The sequence below is a fragment of the Canis lupus genome, chromosome 22 (assembly GCF_003254725.2).
Source record: "Canis lupus dingo isolate Sandy chromosome 22, ASM325472v2, whole genome shotgun sequence".
NCBI lineage: Eukaryota > Metazoa > Chordata > Mammalia > Carnivora > Canidae > Canis > Canis lupus.
Window position 1 is genome coordinate 24,181,437 of NC_064264.1, and position 26,097 is coordinate 24,207,533.

At 33.2% G+C, this 26,097-nt stretch overlaps 1 protein-coding gene across 2 annotated transcripts in view; it reads right to left on the reverse strand.

Annotated features, from left to right (window-relative positions):
• Positions 1 to 1,295: 1,295 nt before the first annotated feature.
• Positions 1,296 to 26,097, reverse strand: part of KLHL1 (kelch like family member 1) — a 435,375-nt gene continuing 410,573 nt past the window's right edge. For both annotated transcript variants that reach the window (XM_049099352.1, XM_035704542.2), the window contains exons 9-11: positions 21,710 to 21,922; positions 8,328 to 8,499; positions 1,296 to 2,451 (exon numbers count right to left, since the gene is read on the reverse strand). In XM_049099352.1, the coding sequence (XP_048955309.1) occupies positions 2,392 to 2,451; positions 8,328 to 8,499; positions 21,710 to 21,922 (445 nt within the window). In that variant the 3' untranslated portion in view covers positions 1,296 to 2,391. The remainder of the gene's footprint in view (positions 2,452 to 8,327; positions 8,500 to 21,709; positions 21,923 to 26,097) is intronic.

A 26,097-nucleotide genomic window follows, 5' to 3' on the forward strand; every position in this document is an offset into this window, starting at 1 on the left:
AATTTTGACCATATTATATATTCCTGTTCTCATTAATAGTCATTATTAAAGTGGAAAATACTTGGAAGATATTCTAAGATTTCATAGTGCTATTTGTAAAAATAAGTTATACTCCAGGGATATCAGTGTAATAAAAATACTGAACAATATCTTGGAAACTGGCCGCCTTGATGCTATTTTCTCTAATTTATTTAAATAGGCCTTATTCATTAAAGAGCCAAATAGTGAATCCTGTTTTTAGCAGAAGTTTTACTTCAAATGGAGATCTTTAGCATAGCTGAATTATCACTGAGAGAACCAAATTTCAAAAATCCTGGATTAGAATCATGGCAGGGTATATAGTAAGTGCAGGGACTTATTTAGATGTGACCTTGAAGGACAATTTCCTTCTCAGCAAATTGGCACAATGATATCCATTCACCCTATCTCATATAGGCTTACAATTCATTGTCCAAAGTGCTCTTCAGTGTCATCATTTGGTCAGTTGATGTACCAATATAAGCAGTAGTGGTAGGCTAATATGATCTACATATAGATTTGGCTGAATGCAGCAAATTTGTTTCAGGTAAATTCCTAATTTTAAAAATTCGTTGATACTTCCTCCTATCTTTTACTTCTTGTGACATAATTTTTCTGACATAAAATGTGACTAATAAATGTGATCACATGTATATATTGGGAAAATTTAGATTTCCTAGTATTTCTTTGATACAAACTATTGATATTTTCCTTGGTTATTAGATTTCAAACATTTTTCTCCATCCAACAATAAAAATCAGTTCCATAGTTTACACTGAATCAAAAGAGGAATTTTCTTACCTTTTCTAATTACTGTACAATTATCAGCACTCATTATGGGATGTGTGTCTTGTAAGAATTATTGTTAACTGCCTCAAATGAGTGACTACAGAAGAAAGCAATTATCTAAAGACTGCATTTGGTATCAGCCTAATATTTAGGAGGAAATACACATTTTTTAAAAATTTTTTATTTATTTATGATAGTCACACAGAGAGAGAGAGAGAGAGAGAGAGAGGCAGAGACACAGGCAGAGGGAGAAGCAGGCTCCATGCACCGGGAGCCCGACGTGGGATTCGATCCCGGGACTCCAGGATCACGCCCTGGGCCAAAGGCAGGCGCCAAACCGCTGCGCCACCCAGGGGTCCCGGAAATACACATTTTTAAGAGAGATCTACACTTTTTGATTTTTTGAAAAGTCAAGCAATAAAAATGGCCTACCTTGTCAGTGTTTTACTCAGATTTGAATTAAAATTTATTGAAGAAAGATACAGTGATAAAAGCAAATGTTCTATCATTTATTAATTATATTTAAAATTTACATGAACCTATTAAGGACATTGCGTAATGCTTCCACTTTATGCTTTAAACAATTACAAACATTTGGCATAAAATAATGTGCATATCAATGTAACAAGTTTGAAAAGAGGGAAATGAGGATCAGAAGTCTGACTTCCTTCTAACAATGATCATTAACACTCCAAATGAATGGATCATATTTTCTCCCAAAATCCTAAGATTTTTTTGTTTGTCTGTTTTTCATGAACAAAATTCTAAAGGACTTTAACATGCAATGGATATATATAACATTCAGAATAACTAGCTTCCATGCTTACACTGAACTCAACATGAGGCAAAAGCCCATAATTGTACTGATTCTTTGGCTCAGTGTGTTTAAAAAGCAAAGCAATGTGGTAAGCCTAATGAAAACAATCCTTTGTGTTTGCCAGCTTCAGATTGCTAATATGGTTGCAATAAAATTCAACCATCCTCACTGATGATATATGCAGCTTTGATTAACAGAACGGTTTGTTTTCTGAATGCAAGAAGCAGGCATGAATCTGTTTCTCTAATTGTCCTCATAGTTTAGAAAATGAGGAAGAAACGTGTTTGTTTTAATAAAACGTCTTTCTGCCTCCTAGAATGACCACATCTGATTAGGAAAATAGTAAGCCAATCAGATTCTATCAGATTAAATATCGTATCTTCGACCTCTTTGATATTGCCACAAATTATAAAACAATGGAGTTGTAGTCACGAAATTATCCATGTCACAAATACTGGTCTTTCCTTTTAATTGCTCAAGAAAAACAAGCCTTTGGTAACTTTAGTTATTGTATGCTACAATACAAAACAAATTACCAATAACCGTTCCTGAACTAACTAATATACGGCCAGACATTGTTCCCATAGCAGTTTGATGTTTATTTCGATTCCTATAATTCTTTGATCTTCTACCTCTTTTGACACCAGTAGGTAAATCTACAGAAATCCTTGTTCTTGAAGAATTTTCATCTCAGGAAATTCTCATTCTTGCCCTCTGATATAAAAATAACCACTCCAGCAAATAAAATCTCTCCAAATAAAAATAAGTCAAGGTTGCTTGATGACTACCACACAGGCACCTGCTCTCCCAATATTCAAAGAAGCCATCTGTTAAAAAAAATGGAACACAATTTAAGACAAATCTTTTGTCATAGAGAAGTATACAAATTGTAATATATTTAAAACACTCATGTGTGAAAATCATAAATACATGTGCTTACATTTTCCCAGTTTAGTCACAAGTAGTTCAATAAAAATGGAAACATTGAAAATGCCTTTTACAAAAGAGCAATAATTTGCATATTGAAATTGTTAAAACTTGCAATCATTTTTGGAATTTTTAATACAAGTATTAAATATTTAATGACATAAAGATGAGATAGAAAAGTTTCCAGCAAATATTTATTTCTGGGTTTGCATGGACACATTTGTGATGATATTTCATAGTAGTATCTTGGAGTCTATTTTAGGTGAAATAGCTATTACACTTACTGAAATCATCTTGAACTTATTTCCCCAGATATTATACTGAATTAAATGTGTTATTCATTCATTCTAAACAGAGATATACAATGAAGTAACTTCAATATTTTGTCTTAATAGGCCATAATTACAATTGCTACAGTGCTTATTAAAAAATTTCACCTTATGATAATCATTGAGATGAGAATTGAGATTTTTAAAATAGTTCCTGAATATGAAATTGGCTAGAAATATATTAAAAACAATAATTTTTATAGTTTGTAATGAAAATTTATTCCATGGAGGTAAGCCAAGATTTTAATAATTTGAGCATTTTGATATGAATGATTTTTATTACAGTTCTCTAAGAATAATTTATGCACATATGATATCAGAGTAGGGTAGAAATCACAATGTATTATTCCAAACTGAAAAGAAAGTGAATAAAATGTAAGAAATAAGACAGGCAAGACCAAAATAACCTCATATTACATATATTATCTTATTAATTGAGAAAGGACATGGTCTCACTCTCTAAATATGAAAATTACCACTTGTATCTACAATTATTTTAAATGTGCTTATTGTTATCTGCCATCCATTTGCAGGGTAAAAAGAGAGAGAAAAAAAAAAAAAACAGTAACTTCCCATATATTTTTGTATTCATTTGCTGTAAGAAGAATTTTTATGGATCACCACATCACCTTTATAATCCCATCATGTATTGTTATCGTTGTAGGATATCATGCACATAGAATGAAATAAATGTCAGGAAACAATATATAAATCAATATATCCAATGTATGTGACTCCAAAATGTACACACTTTCCATTGTCTCTCTTTTAGTTTTCAATGATTTTTGAGTGTTGTTTCACATCAAAGTCACCTAAGGAACTTTTACAAAGTATATGTGCTCATGCCTCACCACTCAATAGGTATGCGTTGAATATTGGGTAGTTGTATTTTTGAAAATTTTCCCAAATACCCTCTGATATCCATTCAATACTGAGAAATCCTGCACATAGTTTCTAGACAGAGTATAGAGTGAATTGCTTTACTTTATGCCTATATCTACATCCATACATATCTCTCTAAACATGTATGAGTGTGTTTGTAAAAATGAATCTCTGTCCTGTTTTCCAGAAATGTGCTATTCCTCCCGTGTTTCCAGTGTCAGGTAATGATACCACTCTCAGTTGCTCAAGATAGAAACCAAAAGTACATCCATGACCTAACTTAGTTCTACCTCATCGACCTTACATCTGAATAATCATCAAGTCTTACAAATGTCTCTCTATTGAACATGATTATACCCTCACACTCGGGGTAGCCGAGTATGCCACTGCAAGATATGCCACTTTGGCATATTGATAATTTTGAATTAAAGGTACTTGATAGGTGAGTGAGATAGGAGAGACTCTCTGACCCAGTCCCACTGAAAGCAGGAGATAAGTCTCCAATATGAAAGGTAATCTCCCTGTAGCAGGAGGGTAGAAGGCATCCTTATCACCAGAGATAGAGAATTTAGAGCCAAAGAGCTGTATCAATAAACCTTGTTACTTCTTCAGCGATTTTCTGCCACAAGCTCAAATCCTTGTCAGTTTATCACAAATGTATCATTTTGTCTAAAAGGTATGAAGCTTCCTGCTTTGGCCACCTATTTGAGAGTCCTATTTTTATGAGGTTCTCATATGTACAAAATTACATTTTTCTCCCATTAATCTGTCTTAGATCAATTTAATTATTAGACCAAGCAAATTATCTAGAAGGAAGAAGGGAAGAGTTTTCCATCCCTTCAGTGGATTGGTAAAATATCCTCCTAGCAGATTTCTCTGACGCTAATCTTGCTTGCTCCTAGTGATTTTTCACATCATATCAAGTGCAATCATTTTAAAACATAATTCTGATTATTTACTTTCCCTGCTTAAAACCCTTCACTAACTCCCCTCAGCCATCTAGTTAAGTCAAGACTCTATAACATGGCTTCTGGCCCTGCATAATATGGACCCAGTTTGTCTCCAAATTCCTTGCTCACCACTTTATTTTTTGCCTGTTACATGTTCTTCCTGCAGTTCTTTATAAATTCTGTTCCTCAAACCAAACCACTCCCCCCATTTGGTTAACTATTACCCACTGTCAGGTCTCATTCTACATGTCATTTCCTGAGGGGAGATTTCTCTACCCAACACACTTAGTTTCTATCACAATGCTAAGTTTTTCTCTTACCATAGGAATTTATCATGTTATTTTGAGCATTTGATATATTCTACATAAATACATTTTAAATATTTAAGAGAGCTTTTCTGCTTTCCCCTTCGCTCTAACTTCATCTTATTTAATACATATTTTAAAGGAAATCTGCTATGCTATTCCTTCAAGTTATACCTTCAGCCCTAGAGTGACAAGCTAAAAAGTTGGCCACAGAACCAATTAGAAAAAAAGAAATGGAGAATGTAGATGTCTCATCAGGCTCCCCTAGAACTTATTCTCAATATCTTCTATAGTAGCGCCTTCTTGAAGGGGGGATATGTTTCAAGACCCCTAGTGGATGACTGAAACCATGGATGGTACCAAACCCATTAATATACTCTTTCCCTATACATCCATACCTAGCATAAAGTTCAATTTACAAATCAAGTACCATAAGAGATTAACAACAATAGCAAATAATAAAATAGAATAATTATAACAATATACTGTAATAAGTTATGTGAATGTGGCCTCTCTTCTTGTGATGATGCAACATGATAAAATACGTAATGAGATGAAATGAGATGTCAGCATTGCGACATAGCTAATGGCTACTACTAAACTTCTGATAAAACATCAGAAGGAGAGTCACCTGCTTCTAAACTGTAGTAGACCATTGTTAACTGAAACCATGGAAAGCAAAACTGCAGATAAGAGGATACTACCATATATCTATTTTGTTACAAAAAAACTAAACCTATGCACAGCAGAGCAAAATGAGTTGCAACAGTAATTCTCAACTACTTAATTTAAGAAATATTTACATTATCTTTTAACCCATGCCAATAACTATGTTAGTCTTTTGGGGAGATGATAGTAAATCACACACTATTCTTCTTTAGAGCTGCAGGTGGATGCAGTACTATAACAATGTACCAAGACAACACATGAGAGGGTGGTTTTACCCAGACCAGAGGAATGGAATAAAGTTCTTTTTTTATGTCTTGAAGTACACATAAAGTACACATATTGTTTTTTTTTCAAATAAAATAGAAGAAACTACACGCAGTGTTAAGTGACAAAGTCAAATTTATTAAAATACATACACACACCATATATGTATGTATGTATGTGTTCTCAATAAAATGATCTAAGACATGAATCTGGCAATTTCTTCTAAATCTGTCATTATTATTTCCTATTAGCTAACTTCAGAAGTGTTACAAAAATACACGTATATATGAACAAATATATATGTTCACCTATTTGGGAATGCCAATGATAAATAGGATAGCCTGTTGGTTTTGTCCATTTATGGTATAAATGGAGAGAAAGTGACAGGCATTATCCAGCCATATGGGATTTCTTCATTAAGGAGCTAGAATTCTGAAAATTTTCAAAGGGATTTTGTGTGGGTCTGCAGATAGTTTCTGGAAAGTGTTAAAAATACAAATAATGAAAATATATGGACATAGGGACTCCTGGATGCCTCAGTGGTTGAGCACCTGCCTTAGGCTCTTAGTGTCATCCTGGGTCCAGGGATCAAGTTCTGCATCAGACACCCCACAGGTAACCTGCTTCTCCCTCTGCCTATGTCTCTGCCTCTCTCCCTGTGTCTCTCATAAATAAGTAAATAAAATCTAAAAAAAAAAGTGGCACATTTAAAATATATGTCATTACACTAGTACATTTCCTCAGCAAATCCACAGTCATTAATCCATGCAGTATTTCTTTGTAAACACTAAGAACTCAGAAACAGAAGAGGTTAAAATATATTCTCTCAAATTTGTGCAATAATTACATGTTAATTTGTGCAGGTTTCTTTTATATTTGTTGCTCTATGGATGAAGAATGCTTCTTACAATTAAAATAAAATTTAGAAAATCACATGACCTAGCTCTCCAAATACTTCCCCTTCTTTCATTCATTCTGCCTTCTTTTTTACTTTTGGTCAAATTCATCTATCTTCACTGAAATCAAAGAGTTTTCTCTTAGAAAGTGTAAGATTCATAAGGCAGGCACATTAGTAGGGATATTAGGAATTTAGTTTTATACTTCAGAGTCAGCCTATCTCAATATTGTGGTTGATTAGATAGGATAAAAACTGGCACAATCAAGGAAGTTATGTGTCTTTAAAAGTAATTATCTCTAAAAGAAATTTACTTCAATCACTGTTCAAGTTCTTCAGATAAACTTTAGTCAAGTTCTATGACTTCCCCTGCCCCACTGGCATATAGAACCCTCTATTGACTGAGGAATATTACGAGATTAAGATTCCTATTATGCTTCAATTAAATAAGGCTTTGGGATCTCACTGCATCCCTTGGTGGAAATGGTTTATTTGTTTGTTGGAATGGTATCTTGCTTTTAGGTTTCTGATAAAGTGGAGGAATAATAGAAATATTGAGACGTTTGGAAATGAAAGAAGTAAAATAGGAAAAAGTTGAATATAAGGACACAAGTCTGAGAATATATCTGTTTCCTCCATTATAAATGAGGTCAATGTAGATATACAGAATGAGGTATTTTCCTTTGTCATTAAGTTGCACTGCACTCATTTTCCACGGGCACCCACATACAACACAGGTCCTCTAGCTGTGTGACCAGAATGGGAGCTGCCTTATCCTAGCATGATCCTGAGTCTCTAAGTGTACTATGTATCAAGAGATAACACCTCACATAAGGGAAGCCAATTATTTTACTCCATCTTCCTGGCCAAAGTGATTGTCTGGGAGTGAGTACTTTCTACATGACAGATCATTTAGAGCCTTGCTGTTTTGTTTTTGTTTCTTAATTGACAAAGAGGTGTTTTGTTTCTGTTTTTTGTTTTTGTTTTTCTGTTTATGGTTGTTGGGACTACTACTTAGAGCTTCCAGCAGCTCCACTCCATGGAAAATAATATGTGCAGTAGGTAGCAGTGGACCTAATAAAGATAGTCAAGCAAAAATAGGAGCCACAAAGTTGTTTTATGTAGATTTCCATCTTCTTATTCTAGTTAACTCTAAAACCAAATATTCTAAAGTTAGGTTTTTGTGAATCAATATATTATACTTTGGGTTTTTGTTTCAGCTAATTAAAATTCAGTTCCTGCCCCTTATTATTACTTATAATAAAGCTGAAATCCCAAAGAAGGATGTATATCACCTTTTAATATGAATTTTATTAAAGTATAGAATACATAAAAGTACACAAAAACGTGATATAGTTAACATTTTACAAAATGAACATGACAATGGGATAAATCAATCATTTTGGGTTCAAGGAAGTTTAGAAGGAAGTAAATGAAATAAATTCTTGTTTTTGAAGTAAATTATGCTGGGAACAGACTTACCTGTGTCCACTCATTTGTTTGTGGATCATAGGATTCCATAGTGTTGAGGTAAGTCTGCCCATCATAGCCACCAACGGCATATAGTCTGTCACCAAGGAGACAGACTCCAACAGCATCTCTGGGCATACTCAAAGGAGCCACCATGGTCCATGTGTCTGTTTTGGGATCATATCTAAAAGGTAAGGATAATAGGACATAACATATTCTAATCACATTCTGCTTTTTACTATATGAATGATACTTTTTCAGAAGCACACCATGAAAAACAAAACTCCTTTTTTTTTCTAAAAGCTCAATTATTGGAGCAGATGTTTAAGAGTTAATATCCACAGTGTCTGGCTTTCTGAATTTTAATGTATTTTAAAAATACACCTAGACTCTTAGATGGATGCACAGTCACTTTAAAAAATGAACCTCATGATTTCTTTCCACAAGGAAGGCAGATATGTAAATAACTGTTTTCCACTGCAAAATAAGGTTCTGAAAAGTAAATATAAGCAAAATGCTATGGTAGTGAAATAGAAGTAAAGGTGAAAAATCTGGGATAATTATGGAATTCTCCACCATTGAAGTTGCTTTTAAATCAGTTGCTTTATATCTAAAGGTATAGCCTAAATTTATTAGAAAGAGGAAGGGACATTTATGTAAAAGAACTGAAGTGTTAATAAAAATGCATGGCCAGCTTTGAGGAAAGCAGGTGTTTTAGGGTGACTAAGTTCAGTGATACAGAAGGACCAGAGTGTCTGAAAGGGTGATTTTGGATCAGCTTAGGTTTGTGTGATGGGTGTGAAGGGATTTTGTGTTTCAACAAGAAAACTTGGCAAAAATAATTACAATATGAAAAGAACTGTGCTTTACGGTGTTATTTGGGATTCACTGTAAGGAAGAAATTGGTAAATCAAGAGGTTGAAGCAGGGGGCCCAAGTTATTATTACTGAATTTAAGCCAAAAATAATTTAATTTCCAGAAAGTCTGACTACCATACATTACATATGGATATTTTGTATTTTGAGTGGCAAAAGCCTGAAGAATACTTTTGTGAATGTACTTTATTTCAGCTAAGAATGAATGATTAAACCACTTTGCCTTTCATCTGTACCTGCAAGGTCAGATACAGAAATGAAAAAGCTAGTAAGAACCCAGCAGAATAAATATAAAAGAAGTCTGGGTGAAAGTTTGGGTTTGTTTTGTGTGTGTATGTGTGTGTGTGTGTGTGTGTGTAACAGATATAGCAAATATATTTTTAGTTTGTTTTTCTACTCCAATCTTGTGTTTCACCAATTGAAACTTTCAACCCACAGCCTCCTAAAACAAAGAAACAAACATAAACAAACCTAAAATAAAAACAAAAAGCCACCTGTCTGTTTATTGAAAATAAAGAAGGTTGTTAACAAAAGAAATGGTTGGGAAGACCCCAAGGATCTGAAATTTATATTTCTCTATATTTATGTTATCCAAGGTGTTACATGCATTTACATGCCATGTTTGGAGAGATTGTGACAGCCAAGATAATCTACATGAAATGAGAGATTGGTTGAATGCCTGCAAAACCAGGACTGCCTTGAAAGTATGCTGTCCATAGAATAAAAATGTAATTTTACTTGCTATAGTTAATAAATGCAAAACATCACAAATAAAACAGATATATAGAAACACACAGAAACACAATCTATGCCATCAAAACCTTTATTTAAACTTACCATGAAAAATATAAACTTACCATGAACAATTTGAAATATAAAAGATTTTTTAAAATAAGGGCAAAATAAAGAAGAAGAGGGGGAGGAAGAGGAACCAGAGGAGGAGGAGGAAAGAAGATACCTCAAGAAATCAAATAGTGGAATCCAGAGAGTGAAATGTTTTATAGAATAACTGGCTGAATTCTCCAAGTCAATAGCAAAACGAACAAACAAAACCCCCAATAATAATGAACAAATGATTAGGAAGAAATAGCTATTCTAAATGAATTATGATTAAACATAACAGAAGAAAAGTGAGTGGATTTTATTTGGATCCCAATTCAAGTAGACCAATTATTAAAAGATGTTTGAGACATTTTAAAAATTTTAATATAACCTGGGCATTAGATTTTAATAAGAAATTATTGAAGTTCTTATTAGTTCTGAGAATAGCATTGTTGTTACATGTAAAAAATAAAAGCTCTGATCATTTTTGGTTGGCTGTTTCTGGGATAAATTCAGGAATATTTTGAGCTAAAATGACATGGTTGAGAAATTCTTTGAAATACTTCAAAAAAAAAAAAAAGGGAGAGAGTGAGAAGGGAAATGGATAAAACAAGAATGACACACTGGTGATAGTGGTTGAAGCCAGGTAATGAGTACAGGGAATTATATTGTATTGTTTACTTTTTTGTCAGGAACGATCTGTAGTAAAAATAACTTTAAAAGTAAGAATGTATAATACACTTTAATTTCAATGAAAAGCAAACATTCTTTACACTTTATTCATTCTTCAGTAAAATCTAGGCTAGCTTTTGTCCCAATCACTTCACTTAAATAGCTTTTTCTGAAGTCATATTTTATCCCTCATTTAATTGCTATCCAGCTCTATAGAATTTTTTCAACTAATGTCAGCAAAGCAGACTTCATCACTTTGCAAAAAAGTAGAACTGAGAAAACAGCCAACACTAGTGCATGAAGCAATAATACATGAATTTCTGAAGATCTATGAAATTTCAAGTGAAACCCAAATACTGAACAATTCTCAAATACTTATATTCCAGGGGGACATAAGAAAACGCTAGTATGTCTTATATTTAGGTACACATTTAGAAATAATATCCTACATTTAGAAATAGATATCACTGTTTTATATATATATTTTACAAAATTCCTGAAGGGAACTTTAAAAATTTAATGCATTCTAGAAAATCCAGATCTTTGGATTAGATGTGTCTGTTTTCAAATCTATGTAATACATTTTTTTCTTATAATAAACTTTTAATTCATATCTGGAAATGGTAAAAATTTAAATTTGTATATTGCAATCCAAAAAAATGAAGGCAAAACAAAGCCAAAACAATCCAACTCCTCCCCACCTATCACACACTTTCTGCTAGATACTTAGGAAATAATTAACAGAAATACAAAATTACCTACTAGTCGTTATCCTTGTTTTCACATTAATGACTCTAAATTGATTTTTCTATATTCAGAACTCTTTATGGGGATATGGAAGACTGTTATGCCCATAAATGAAATAAATAGCTTTTCTAACCTTAGGAGAAGTTCTACAGATGTATATCCATTTTCCAAATGATTATTAACAATGAACTCTGTCATTGTCAGTTAATATTTTTGATGAAACTCAGTCCTAACCATTATTTTTTCTCTGGTTCTTGATTTTTTATTATTTTTTTAAAGAAAAAAGTGGCAGGGATGGTGGGGGAAATGGAGTGGCTGTCTTTTTTTGTATTTAGGCTGTCTGCTTTTCCTACATCTCACCTTGGCCTTCGTGGTCAGAATGTTGAGTTCTGTATCAGGGACTCTATTAAAGTTTACAGCCCTTGGTCAAGAGAAGCACCAATATAGAGAGGCTAAAATTGGCTGTAAAATGAAAACTTGCTGAAGGCATGTGAGAGTCACAGAACAAAATGTAGTGTCGCATTGAAAATTCCCATTGAAATTTTTGATGTACCATTAATTTTTTAAGCCTCACTTTTCCCCATTATTTAAGGATAAAAATTAACCTTAAAATATTTAAAGGGAAACTCTTTTTAAGTATTAAAGCATTACATTGGGAACAAATAGAATCATTTTCCCAAATGTATAAGCAATATTCAGCTAGAAAGCAAATTAAGCAACATAGAAGTGATTTGTAGCCAGGTTTGTTTGCCTGTAAAACAAAATAAAGCAAACAAGAAAAGAGAGAAATAAGGAAAGATAAGATACATGCTATTAAAATAGATCAACAGCTCTGAAAAAGTGACTTTTAGGTTTCTAGTAAATAAATTATACAATCTGTGTTTGAATTTTCATAATTATTTGAATTAAGCAATTAAGAATGACAATAACACTGGTCAAAATAAATTTTATTTTTCCTGTAAAGAAAACCAACATCTGTCTATCAGGTCTCATGAGATTATCAAAACAAATGTACCTTGACTTCAGAAATGTTTGCATGACAGGGATGGAAAACAAATTAATTCAATAAAATGTATTTTAAAAAACTCCAGAATAACCATAAAATGTTTCTATGAACATCCTTGTTCAAAGATTTTCATATATATGCATATCTAATGGGTATTTAGGAATAGAATGTCTGGGCCCAAGAGAATATGTTTTTTTTGTGTGTGTTTTTGTTTGTTTGTTTGTTTTTTGAGAATACGTATTTTGAAATGTGGTGATACTACCTATTGGTATTTCAGAGTCTGGGCCAGTTTACATTTGTATCATGAGAGTAATGAGAGTTACAGTTGCTCTACATCTTCTCCAAAATTTGGTATTAACTGTTTTCATATTAGCCTTTCCGATAGGTCCTGGTATGCCATTGTGTTTTTAATTTTCATTTGACTAATGACATCAAGCGTCTTTCCCAATACTCATCTTTTCAAGAGTTATTGTTCAAATATTCTGCCAATTTTTTCTAATGTTTTTAAGTTCTTTTAAAAATTATTTCTAGAATTCAGTTATTGGAAACAATGCCTTCATTGGTTATATGCTTTGCAAATATTTTTCCCACTCTCTGGCATAAATCTTTACTCTTTGTGCTGTCTTTTGAAGAGTGATTTTTTATTCATTTTTTTAAAGTAATCCTTATCTACAATGTGGGGCTTGAACTCATGACCTCAAGATCAAGAGTTGCATGTTCTGCTAATTGAGCCAGTAGGCACCCCTGAGGAAGAGCATTTTAACAGTAATATTTCTCTTTATGGATGACTCTTTCCACATCCAGTTTAAGTAATCTTTCACATCCCTATAATGTGAAGATAGCCCCCTCTGTTATATTCTAAAAGCTTTGTTTCATATTAACTGAAATCCATCTTGATTTGATTTTTGGTGTGATATGAGAGAGCAGCTAAAACTACTTTTTTCCATAGGAAATGTGCTTTTTTGACTTTGCTATAAATCAAGACCCCTTTAAGTATGATGCTATTTCTGAACACATATCTGTTTTGTCTACTTGTTTGGACTAGGCCAATGCCACAGTGCCTTAAAGTAATTTAATAATTAGATGTAATATCTAGTACTTCTTCTAAGTTTTATTGGGATTTGGGGTTTAAATTGCATGGTTCTTTAACAGTTTTCATTGTGAAGTATAAACAAAGTTTAAAGATGCACATTCCTAGTAAATTCTTGACAAGAGTCTAGGAAAATTGGGAGACATCTTTTAATGACAGTGTGAATCTGTAGCTTTTTTTTTTTTTTCTATAGACTTGTAATGAGACTGGAAATACCAAGTCTAGTGTGAGCATTTGGAAAAAACTTTAGTAAAAGGAATTTTATTTTTAAAAAGGAATTTCTTTAGCTATGTCCCACAAAGTTTGATAAATATTTTCATTTCATTTTATTCAGTTCACATTATTTTCTAATTTGAGTCACATGTCATTTTGAAGTATATCACCTAAATTTCAAGCAACTGAACTTGGGACACCTGGTTGTCTCAGTTGGTAAAGCAAGCAACTCTTGATCTTGTGGTGGTGAATTTGAGCCCCACATCAGGCATAGAGCTTACTTAAAAATAAAAACACAAAACAAACAGCTGAAAATGTAAAAATTTATCTTTTCTGATTTATTTCCAGTTTAATTACATGTTGGCCAGAAAACATGCCCTATGAGATTTCAAGCTTTTGAAAATTGTTGAGGTTTACTTTATGACCCACAACAGTAAATTTTGGTAAATATTTTATGTGTAACTACAATTATTACTTATAAAGGTAATCACTATAGCAGTAAAATTAGATATTTTTTTCAGAAAGTTTTGCTGTGACCAACACTGGCCAGTGTGACTTTAACAAGTATGATACAAGCAGAAGCCTGATGATTCATTGTGTTGGATATTTGCCTCTTTGAGCCCCCTTCTCTTGGCCTCCCCTGCCTTGGAATCCCAGCCAAAGGGGAACAATGGTTCTTTGGTTTAAGCATCAGCGGAACACTCAAATGAGAGGCAGCCCTAATTGCTAGCTCTGGCAGAGAATGATTATGAACATTAAAGCCTTGTTGAGGCACAGATGATGGTAGCATCAGCCAATATCACATGGAGTATAAGAGTAGCCCAAACTGAACCCAGCTAACACATAATCATGAAAGATTTCAATCATAAAAGAAATAACTACAAAATTATTTTAAACCATTAAGATTGTAGAATTGTTTGTTAGAAATAATCAAAACAATAGCAAATAATTTCATGGGGTATATATCTACCTTAAAAGAAATGTAAAAGTATCTGCATTTAAAGAAAATATTGAAAAATATTTATAAATCTGTATTAACTGGAGGACATACATATGGTTAGTAAAATTTATATCTGAAATTTTATAAAAATCAACATAATAACTGTTTGAGTTGTGTTTGTCCAAACCTATGCCCCCCCCCCCAAAAAAAAGCCACAAGCCTTGGTAGAATTTAAAATCAGAAGCCACAATCCATCAGACCACGTACATTAATCCATCCATTGATTTGTACAGACAGTATATTTAAACATTCATTGTATCCTCTACTAACACACATACAGTTGGAGAAAGGAACAAAGAAATAGGTCAATTTTTTTTGCGTGTGTAGTTTAAACTGTACTAGTAAATAGGTCTTAAAACATTGAAAAAGAATGAAATGTAGACATCAGTTTACATTAATGAATTTTAATGAGTTACTAATGAAATTGCTTTCTTTATGGTTTTTTTCTCCTAATTTTATATGTCATCAACAAACACTATTTCTTAATTAAAAAAATTGAAAACTTCATGGGTTGCCTGGGTGGCTTAGTCAGTTAAGCATCCAACTGGATTTTGATTCAGGTCCTGATCTCAGGATCCTGGGATCAAGCCCAGTGTAGACACATTCTGAAGGGAGTCTTTGAGAATTCTCTCCCTCTCCAACTGCCTCTCCCCCAGCTTGTGTGCATACACCTACAAGAGCTCTCTTTTTCTTTCTCAAATAAATAAATCTTTAGGGGAAAAAAAAGAAAGAAAACTTCAGAGTGGGTTAACTGTCTGACTGCAACCAATTAAGACAGGATTTCTTAGTTCAAATTCAGTCTCAGCATACAAATTATTCTCTGATCAGTATAGATTCCTCTCACAGGATCTTCCACATGATCTATAAGGGCACATTCCCTGTTTTGATTTAGTTGCAGCAGTCTCATTATTTAGGGTCACATGTCGGGTGACATGGTTTTGAGTCGACTATCAATTTCAACCCCAAGACAGAGGGGAGGAAAAGTCAGTGCAATGTTAGGAGGAAAAGAAATCATTGTCAATATTGTTTGTGTCTTTCTGACTCTCACATTGATTATGTGCTTAATCTTTACTTTTAAGATAGATTTGTAAAAAGTATCTGTTGATATCCTCCCAATCTTCCTTAGTACTTCTCTTAAATATACAATGGGCACAGAAACATTGGGAAAGAAAATGGGGCAACTAGATTTCTGCTCCCCTTTTCAATATCCCTTGTGTATATATACAAAAATGTTTTAAAAAGTTAATTTGATTTCAATTTAATTTAACTTCTCTATGAAGACATGTGAAAAATCCTATTTTGACTTAGATCATATTTATTGCATCCTCTCTTCAAGGTTGAGGAAAAGAGAAACAAATTGCTGACAGAACCAGGGAAAGCAAGGATAAGCCATGCAGCTCTTTGACTCCTCAGATGTAGTTTCCTCAGCAGACCTTCAATAATTATTTAAATTGTTGTCAATCAATAGAACATGGAGCATATCCAGGAGACCTGAATGCTAGTTAAAACTCACTTTTAAAAATAAATACCTTTTAACAGTTCAGAACTAGGGGCCAACTGATTATATAATCACTTTCTCTACTAATATAACAGAAAACTATTATTAGTCGCATGAGTCAAATGGTGCTTTAAATAGACTCTCACAACTTAAAATGAATTTTACAGTTTGACAACCAGGACTGACATCTTTCCATCTACACGGGACATAATGTTTCATCTATTTATGGACGTCTACCTTTCCACAGAATTGCTCTCCTTCCTTCCTTCCAAGCAGGCAGATGAATGACTATGATGCCAACATTCCAGGTAGTACAAGGACAACAGATTATTCTGTAATCCCTGTCTCTAGCTGACCACTTCAAAGATACTGCTTGCCTCATAAGCCGTTGAGGCAAATATCTAATCACGCATCTAAATGAGCTTAGCTATGGTGTTAGTAAATAATTGCTGTGTACACTTGTAAAGCAAGTGCTCCACATACATAAGGCTGTCAGAATTTTCGTCTTTTGTATCTGTCTCTAAAATAAATTTGAACATAATTTGTTATCAAAGAAACATGAAAGATTATATGTGCACAGTAATAGAAAAATAACATTAACAACAAACTAGTTAGTCTTTTCATGCAACACTCATTTGGCTAGTGCTATAATCTTAGGAAAAAAAAAAAAAGAAGAAAATATCTTACTAAAAGGTTCAAAAGCCCCTATCTAACATTTAACTTTAAACAGTTCAAGTAATTACTGTCTTGTAGAAAATTTAGGATCTCACATATCTCAAAATATTAGTTAATGTATCAGTGTGCTATATAAGGCCTAGGATGAGTGCCCATAATTTAAATAAAATGCTCTCCTTGATCATCTGTTTTCACTCTTTAGAACTGCAATTCTTGGATATGTCTAAACCAAAAAGATGAACTAAGAAGAGAAATTAAAGAATCCCAAATTCTATTCTGACCTTACATATTATTTTTAAGGTAACTTTAAAAAACTGTTTAATTAAATTAATAATGCATTTATCCTTGTATGTCTGACAGCAAATCTTAACTTCTATTAATTTTTTTATCAAGATCTAAGGATGATATCAATATTGAGCCATATCTTGACAGAAAAATTAGATGTTCTTATTTTAGATGACTTTTCTGATATGACTAGTGCGTAGATCCTGGTAAACTTTGAACAAAAGTTTTATATTTATTTTAAGTAATAAACAAAAAGGCTTTTAGATGCTTATTTGTTAGTGTTTGGATTAGATATAAAGATATAATTTATTTTCAATTAATATCTGAAAATCTGCTTAATATTTTAAGCCCTATCAAAACTTTTGCCTACTAAATGAATGCCATATATATATATATATATATAATTGATATTTAATCCATAATGATGGAAATCAGCATTCACATGCAAAGAGAAAATTAAAAATCTATCTATGTCTTCCCGTCAGTCTATTCATCTATTCATTCTTTCATCCTTTCATACATCCCTTTGGACCTTTCTATCTTTAGAACTCCCTATGTACAGTGTATCTCCAGATGCCTTCCCTTGTGAGAGATTTGAGACCTGTTTTTCTACCTGATTTGCTAAATGCTTTGGTGAGGACTACTTTCTGCCAAGAATTGTACCAAGTGGAGGAGTACAGGTGTGAACAAGCTACTCTAGATCATCACCAGTACATGGACAATTTTAAATAAATTTTCATCATAATATTAATAATTGGTACAAAAGAAAATCCCATTGAATTTTCAGGTCAAATCTGCATTATGAAAAGATCTCCCTGGCTACTATATAGAGAATAAATTGGAGGAAGTAAGAGTGGATTTGACAAGGGCAGTTTTAGAAGGCTCTTATTATCTTCATATCTCTCTCCTACAGGCCTTATTACTGGGATGCAAATTTGAGGGCAAAGGTGGTCCTGATCTATTATTAGCCAGCAGTGGTACTGATGCCTTAGAGCATATTTTCTGACCCATTGCCTGGTTTCCTGTTTTATTCATGATCTTAAAGTTCTAATTATTTATTTGTCTCTTTCTTCTAGTAAGTTTTAAGGTTGAATTAGCCCAGTGAAAAAAACATGCAAAACAATATTTGTAGAGTAAGTAAAATAGATAGATAAATGTGCTTTGTCTAATGGATTGGACCTTCTGGGCAGTTCTGCTAGAACTTTACTTCATCTTTCGGGCACTGATTTTGTCCACTAAGATTGTCTACTAAGATGCTGTTACTAGAGGTATGCTTGGCTGCAAAACTAGTTCCATCAACTATTCTGTTCTATATTATTCTTGCCCAGTACTTGCCTTGCTACTGCTGTAATTTGAGATGCCAGAGTTCTTTGTGTTCAAGACAGCCCGACCCTTTACAACTTTTGATGTCTTATATAATTGTACTTTAACATTACTATTATATAATATCTTTGTTTCCATAAGAAATCATAGTCATATAATAAAATTTGTTCTATCAGTCTATAATATGTAGAATTGTACACTACTTCTTGTTATTCCTAATGGTTTGTTTTCCTGTGATTATATACTAAAAAACAGTCTTTACATTATATGTGCAAAATAATTCTACAGAGTACTATTATGCATCTTGATTTATTGATGATTTACATGTGAAATCATCAATATAGAATATGTTATAGAAACTGCAAAATGCTATTAATCTGACACATAATATGAGCTGAGAAAAGAATCATGATAATGCTGTGTGCTTCTGCATTACTTAAGCTGCTCATACCCACTGTACTCCTATAACTTAAAATGGCTATGCTTATTTAAGTCTAATTTTGCATCATAAAAGTATTCCTAGACTGAATTATTTATGCTTCTATTCACAAACAACATTGCAATACATTATACAGTAAAGTTAGAAGAGAATAATAAAATATAATTTCATTAGTAACATTTATATAAGATATATGTCTTTTTTGCTATTTTTCCCAAGAATTTAGCAGAGAAAAATCTGAATGAGCTGTCTGTCTATTAGCAGTATTTTTTAAGTAAATAATTTTGTGTTTATATAAAAGTATCCATCTGTTTACTTCGGCTATGACCACTGTTACTATAACACCTGTAGTTCCTAATTTCACTGGATAAGAGAATGTTGAAGTGAAACTGTATTGAGCATAATGCTTTCATCTATGCATGGATAGCCATATACCTACAGTCCATTTCACGCAGTAGCAATAACATTAAACATGTTTTATTCAAGAAGTGGTTTAAGTTTGAACAGAGCCTGTTTACTAAAAGCTTCTTCTTGCCAATGGCCTTATTCTCAGTAAAGTCATCTCATATCCTTAAAAATGTAAAAGTTAGAGCACCTTTCTGCCACTGACTACCACTTGCAAGCATGAACATAATGGATATGGTTTGTTAATGTTAAGAGGAAAATTGGTAAGGTCATCAGTGCAATCCACCAAATATCTCTTGTTCTTCTTGCACGTAGAAGTCCTCCCACCCTCATAAAGTTTTCTGTGTCCATGTGACTGGTTTGTTAAAGTATGAACAAAAGAGAATTTTATTTCTGGCATGTGGAATCTTTAGGAACCAGTGCAGTGCTTATATTATAGCTTCTATGCCATTCTGAGTAACAAAGCAATGATATCATGGATCTGTCATGGACATGTAGTGTTAGTAAGAAGAAAATTATTATATTAAGTCACAGAGAGTTTTGAAGTTATTTTCCTCCTTCCCTCCCTTCTTCCCTCTTTCAGTAGGAAAAGAGAAGAGGAAAAGAGGAAAGGAAAGAGAGAAGGAAAGAGGAAAAAGGCAGGAAGGAAAGGAATTATAAAACAAGAAAGAATTCAAGTAGGGCCAGAAATAAACCCACAATTATATGGTCAGTTAATCTTTGACAAAAGAGGCAAGAATATACATTGGGAAAAGGATAGTGCCTTCAACAAATGGTGTCAAGAAAACAAGACAGCTACATGCAGAAGAATGAAACTGGACCCCTTCCTTACACTTTACACAAAAATAAACTCAAAATAGATTAAGGACCTACATATGAGAACTGAACCATAAAAAATTCCTAGAAGAGAATACAGGCAGCAACTTCTCTGACATTGATTGTACCAACATTTTTCTAGTTATGTCTCCTGAATAAAGGGAAACAAAAGCAAAAATAAACTATTGGGCCTACATCAAAATAAAAAGATTCTGCACAGCAAGGGAAACCATCAACAAAACTGAAGGATCTAAACCTACTGAATGGGAGATGATATTTGCAAATGACATCCAATAAAGGGTTAGTATTCAAAATATATAAAGACCTTATAAAACTCAACACCAAAAAAAAAAAAAAATCCAGATGAAAAATAATCAGAAGGCAGGAACAGACATCTTTCCAAAGAAGACCTACAGATGACCAAGAGACATGAAACAATACTCAACATCAGTCATCCTCAGGGAAATGCAAATCAAAATCACAATGAGATATCACTTCACACCTGTCAGAACAGCTTAAATAACACAAGAAACAACAATGTTGGCAAGGATGTGGAAAAAATAGAACTACCAAGTGATCCAGTAATCACACTAGTGGGTATTTACCCAAAGAATACAAAAACACTAATTCAAAAAGACATATTCATCCCTACTATTAATGTAGCACTATTTACAATAGCCAAATTATGGAAGCAGCCCAAGTGTCTCTCAATAGATGAATGAATAAAGAAGATATGGGATATATATATATATATATATATATATACACACTTGGATTATTATTCAGCCATAAAAAGAGTGAAATTTTGCCATTTGCAGCAGCATGGATGGCGCTGAAGAGTATCATGCTAAGTAAAATGACTGAGTCAGAGAAAGACAAATACCATACAATTTCACTCTAGAATTTAAGACACAAAACAAAGGAAATAAAGAGGTGAATAAAAAAAATCAAACTCTTATCTATAGAGAACAAAAAGATGGTTACCAGGGGGAAGTGGAGGGGTGAAATAAGTGAAGGGGATTAACAGTACACTTGTCCTGGGGACACCTAGGTGGCTCAGTCAGTTAGCAGCTGACTCTTAATTTCAGCTCCCATCATGATCTTAGAGTTGTGAGATTGAACCCTGTGTCGTGCTCTGTGCTGGATATGAAACATGCTTAAGATTCTCTCTCTGCCTCTCCCTCTGTTCCTCCCCACTCCTCTTCTCTAAAAGAAAAAAATAAAGAGTAAACTTATCATGATAAGGACTGAGTAATATATAGAATTGTTGAATTACTGTATTGTACACTTGAAACTAATATAACGCTGTATGTTAATTATGCTGGAATTGACATTTAAAAAAGAAGAAGAATGGAAGTGTTGTTCATATATGTATATGGGAAGGAAGGATCAGAAAGAGACAAACAGAAAGAGATTTAAAAAGCAGAATTTACCATTCCTAAATTATGCAGTCTTTCTAATTATTTGAATTAGGCATCAGTATAATTTACATTATTTCTCTCACTATGGCTGTGACCTTGGATCTTACCTTTCTACATAATCTAGTAACCGGGAACAGTGATTGGAAGCAGGAGCATCATGACCTCCTACTGCATAGAGAAAACCATCGCATGTAGCCACTCCAACACCCCCTCTCCTTTTACACATTGGAGCACACATGTTCCATTTATTTGTATGAGGGTCATAATATTCCATTGAACTCAAACAGGAACTTCCATCACGACCTCCAACAGAATATAACCTAAAAAAACAATTAGAAAGACAGGATTTAATACTACAGTCTGAATGACAAAGTGTAGAAAAGAAGGCCTTTAAAAATAAATTGTCTATCACCATATGAGTCTCAGATGTGTTCTAATAAGATTAGTAGCTGTGTAATTTTTTCTTTACCAGTGGACATTGCGATTAATATATTGGTAAATAGAAACTGAAAAGTATAGTATTAAGTTGACGTAAATGCATAAGAAGACATTATTATTTAGTATATAAGATCATGCAGGTCTTAGATGTGCAAATCCATACTCTAATATTCTTTAGTAATTCTAAAATATAATCTTTAAACTGATTTCAAATCCTAGAGACATTTTTTTAAAAGCTACTTGTGTTCCCCTTAATTCTTGGCATGACAAAAGTTTCTGATTGCCCAAGTGTGCCCTTTACGATTGTAATGCTTCTTTGCTTGGCTACTCAATTCTCTGGCAGATCTCAGTCTTCTGTGTATTGAAATTAACCAATACAAACATTTTAAAGGACAAGGAGTGGGTAGTTTAACTTTATAGAAGCACCCAGAAATGAAGTATTCATTGTGAAGTTTTTATGATCCTAAACACTTCATGAAATCTGAGCTTTATTTTTTTATAAAGATTTAACTCAAAGTGTGTTATAATAATGAGGTATATTATTAAAATTTAAATATTTTTTGCAGAAATTTTACTTATTGAGTAGGTATCTTCACATAAGGCATCTTACACAGTCCCTGGTACATAATTTATATATGAGAAAAGTATCCTCTTTCTATTGTCATAAAGGAATTGTTGACTGCAAGCTGCTCTTTTATTTATACATATTACACTGATAGAGTACAGGATTGATTTATCTGAACCCAGCATTGTTAATAGAGTATTTTTGTGTAATATATCACATATTTTCTTTTTCTAACACTATTTAAAATACTAAGATATAAGTATATAGCTAAATGTATATAGAAACTAATGATAATTATATTGCTTATAAGTCAAATACTAAGATTATTAGTCTAACCTTTTATTTGGAAACTAAATATTCCTACGAAGTTCACAAGTTACAATATCAATTACTTCTTTAATATAATTATGTATATTACAAACCACTATTCATTAAGTCTCTTTCTTCTGTGTGAACCCTCCCTTAATAAAATCCAGTGACACAAGGATTATAAAAAAATTATGTAATGCCTTGATAAAAATGACATAATATTTGACAGCCCCTTTTGTAAAATAAATGTTTGATTTATGGTAGCTATTATTTTATAAATTACTTATGAAAGCCTAGGCATGTTATCAGTGGTTTCTTTCATTTAATACATGTCCCTTTTAGTATTATAAAGTCTACAGATGAACAATGAAATTACCATAATTTTAATATATTGATTAATATTAAGGCAAAATTACTTGACAAGAGTAAATGCACTGACTTTTTCCCAAAAAATGAGGTTTGAAAAAGAAATTAGAAAATTATAACTTGTGTAAAACATAATAGTGTCTTTTGGACTGCTTTATGAATCTAGTGTTTAATAGATATATTTTAATACTTGAAAGCTTTTGAAAATTATGTACTTTACAAATATATGCTATCAGCTAACATTATCTCTAATCCACTTATTTTGAAACATAAACTTGCTGAGTGACTAAGAATTAAAATGGAAAAATAAATAATAATAACAATTGCTATAATTATCATTAAAGTTATAAAAATAACCAAGGGATAGAAACAATATACTCTCAAGCAGTTAGAATCAATGCTAGAATGTATGCACATAACTTCATGGATGATTATCTTCTCAGATCTCCCTTCATAAGCTATTTAATCATAATTTAGGTTGATTCCCTGCTTTCCTTCACTACAATGACAAATTAGATGTTGAGAATCTGAGGAGCAGAGAAGAATCTGATGCTAGAAGTAAATGCTTTGACAAGATAGGAAGTGGCAGCTGACGGTTTTGCAGCAAGAAAGGAAACATGACATTTTAACTTAGAGTTGAAAGATGAGTGGAAATTTGTAAGGTGAAGAAATGGGGGAAAGCATTACATACAGGGAAAACATTATGCATAAAGACAAGGTGCATGAAAGGTCACAGCAGGTGACAAATAAAGAGTGGCAGGTTTGTCATACTGATGAGGGGGGTTTATGGAGGAGGCAAAAGGAGAGATGTGGCTGGTAGATGAACACGAGGCTTGATGAATGCCATGCTGCAGAGCTGGGATTTCATTTTGAGGCAATGAGGAAAGGACAGAGAAATAACGTTCTTAGGAATCATCAGGTTCATAGTTTGGTTTGCTATGAATAACATGTGATTGGAACGATCCCAGATTTAAGTGAACTCTTCTGAATTTTGGTGAGAAAGGCAAGAATCTGAGTCTTCACTAAGACTTTCCCTAACTTGTGTGTTTATTCAGTGCACAGATGAATTTTACCTAAAGTTTAGTGACCAGGTCTCAGTGTTTTGAGACCTAGTTGTCAGGTTCCCATCTAAGTGAGTGTCATATATTTCATATTCCATATTCTAGTAAATAAAATATAGCAGTTTCAAGAAAAAAATCCTGTATTAGCTAGGATGTGGGTTCAAATGTGTTGAAAAGGGCTAGCCTGAGACCCAGGCTATTTTCCACTTTAAAGCATGTCATCTGTAGAATAGGACCCTTTGTCAGAACTGTGAGGAACTGAAAATGTTTTTACTATTTGAAATCTAAGAAATTAGCCTATCATTTATAGATGCTGGAGGAAGACACAAGACTTCTAGGTCAGAGAATAATTGCTGAACTTCAAGTTCACATTGGTTCTTGTTGTCCACCCTCCACCCCAAGGCCCAGTAGGGTAACAGAGGTTCAAGTAAATATTGCTCATGCAGGGGCTTGGCCTTTCTCACATCTGAAGAATGTTAAACTGAGGAAATGGTAATTCTTTAAAGAAGCCTACCCACAGACCTGCCCAATTTTGCTCTGAATGGAGACATGATCTTTCTTATTCTGGTCAAGAAACAAACTCGCTCTCTGCCCTAAAGAAAGACACTGTCTCTTTCTTCCTAGCTCTTTGATTTACAAATATCCTTACAGAACAGTGTAAAAAAGTTGCCAGCATTTCTTACTCATGAAATGTACAGTAACACTAAAACTCCATTGTAGACTTCTCTGCAAAATCTCTGGTCCTGAAGGCCTAAGGGACCCCTAGCTATCACAACCACAGTTCAAACAGCAGGACAAAGGAAAAGTGGAAGGAGTGCACCCTGTAAGAATTTATCTTCTGGATTTTTTTTAGATTTCACATGTTAATAAAAAAAAAAAAAAAAAACAGTTCTCTATAAATATAGAGAACAAACAGGGTTGCCGGAGGGAAAGGGGTGGGGGCAAAATTGGTGAAGGGGAGTGGGAGACACAGGCTTTTGGTTATAGCATAAGTCATGAGAATAAAAGGCACAGCATATGGAATATAGTCAATGATAATGTAATAGCGTTGTAAGGTGACAGATGGTGGCTATACTTGTGGTGAGCATAAGATAACATACAGAGAAGTTAAGTAATTACCTTGTATGCTGGGAAACTAATGTAACATTGTGTATCAATTATACTCAAATAAATAAAACTGAATAATCCATATTTTGAAAAGTTGCACATCTCACTTCTGATATACCATAGAGCAAATGTAGTCCAGGTAACAACTAATTGATAAGGTGCTAGAAAATGTTGTTTTTATTTTAGGTGGCCATATGCTAAATATTGGGTATTTATATTTCATAGAAAAAGGAGTATTTGGAAACAGAAGTTTCTGACACAGGGACACCTGGGTGGCTCAGGGGTTGAATGTCTGCTTTTGGTTCAGGTCATGATCCTGGGGTCCTGGGATTGAGTCCCATGTCAGGCTCCTCACAGGGATCCTGCTTCTCTCTCTGCCTATATCTCTGCCTCTCTCTCTGTCTCTCACCAATAAATAAATAAAATCATAAAAAAGAAGAAGTTTCTGACATAGTGCTGGATCTTTTCTATCCCTGTGTGCCATTGTGCATCCTACCTTAGATACCTTTTTCCTATATACACTAGGTAATTCTCATTCATCTCTCAATCAATTCAGATGTATCTCTACTAGAAAGTCTCTTCTGATCCTACTTTGTCTTTTTCTTTTTTTTTTTTTTTTTTTTTTTTAATTTTTTTTAATTTATTATTT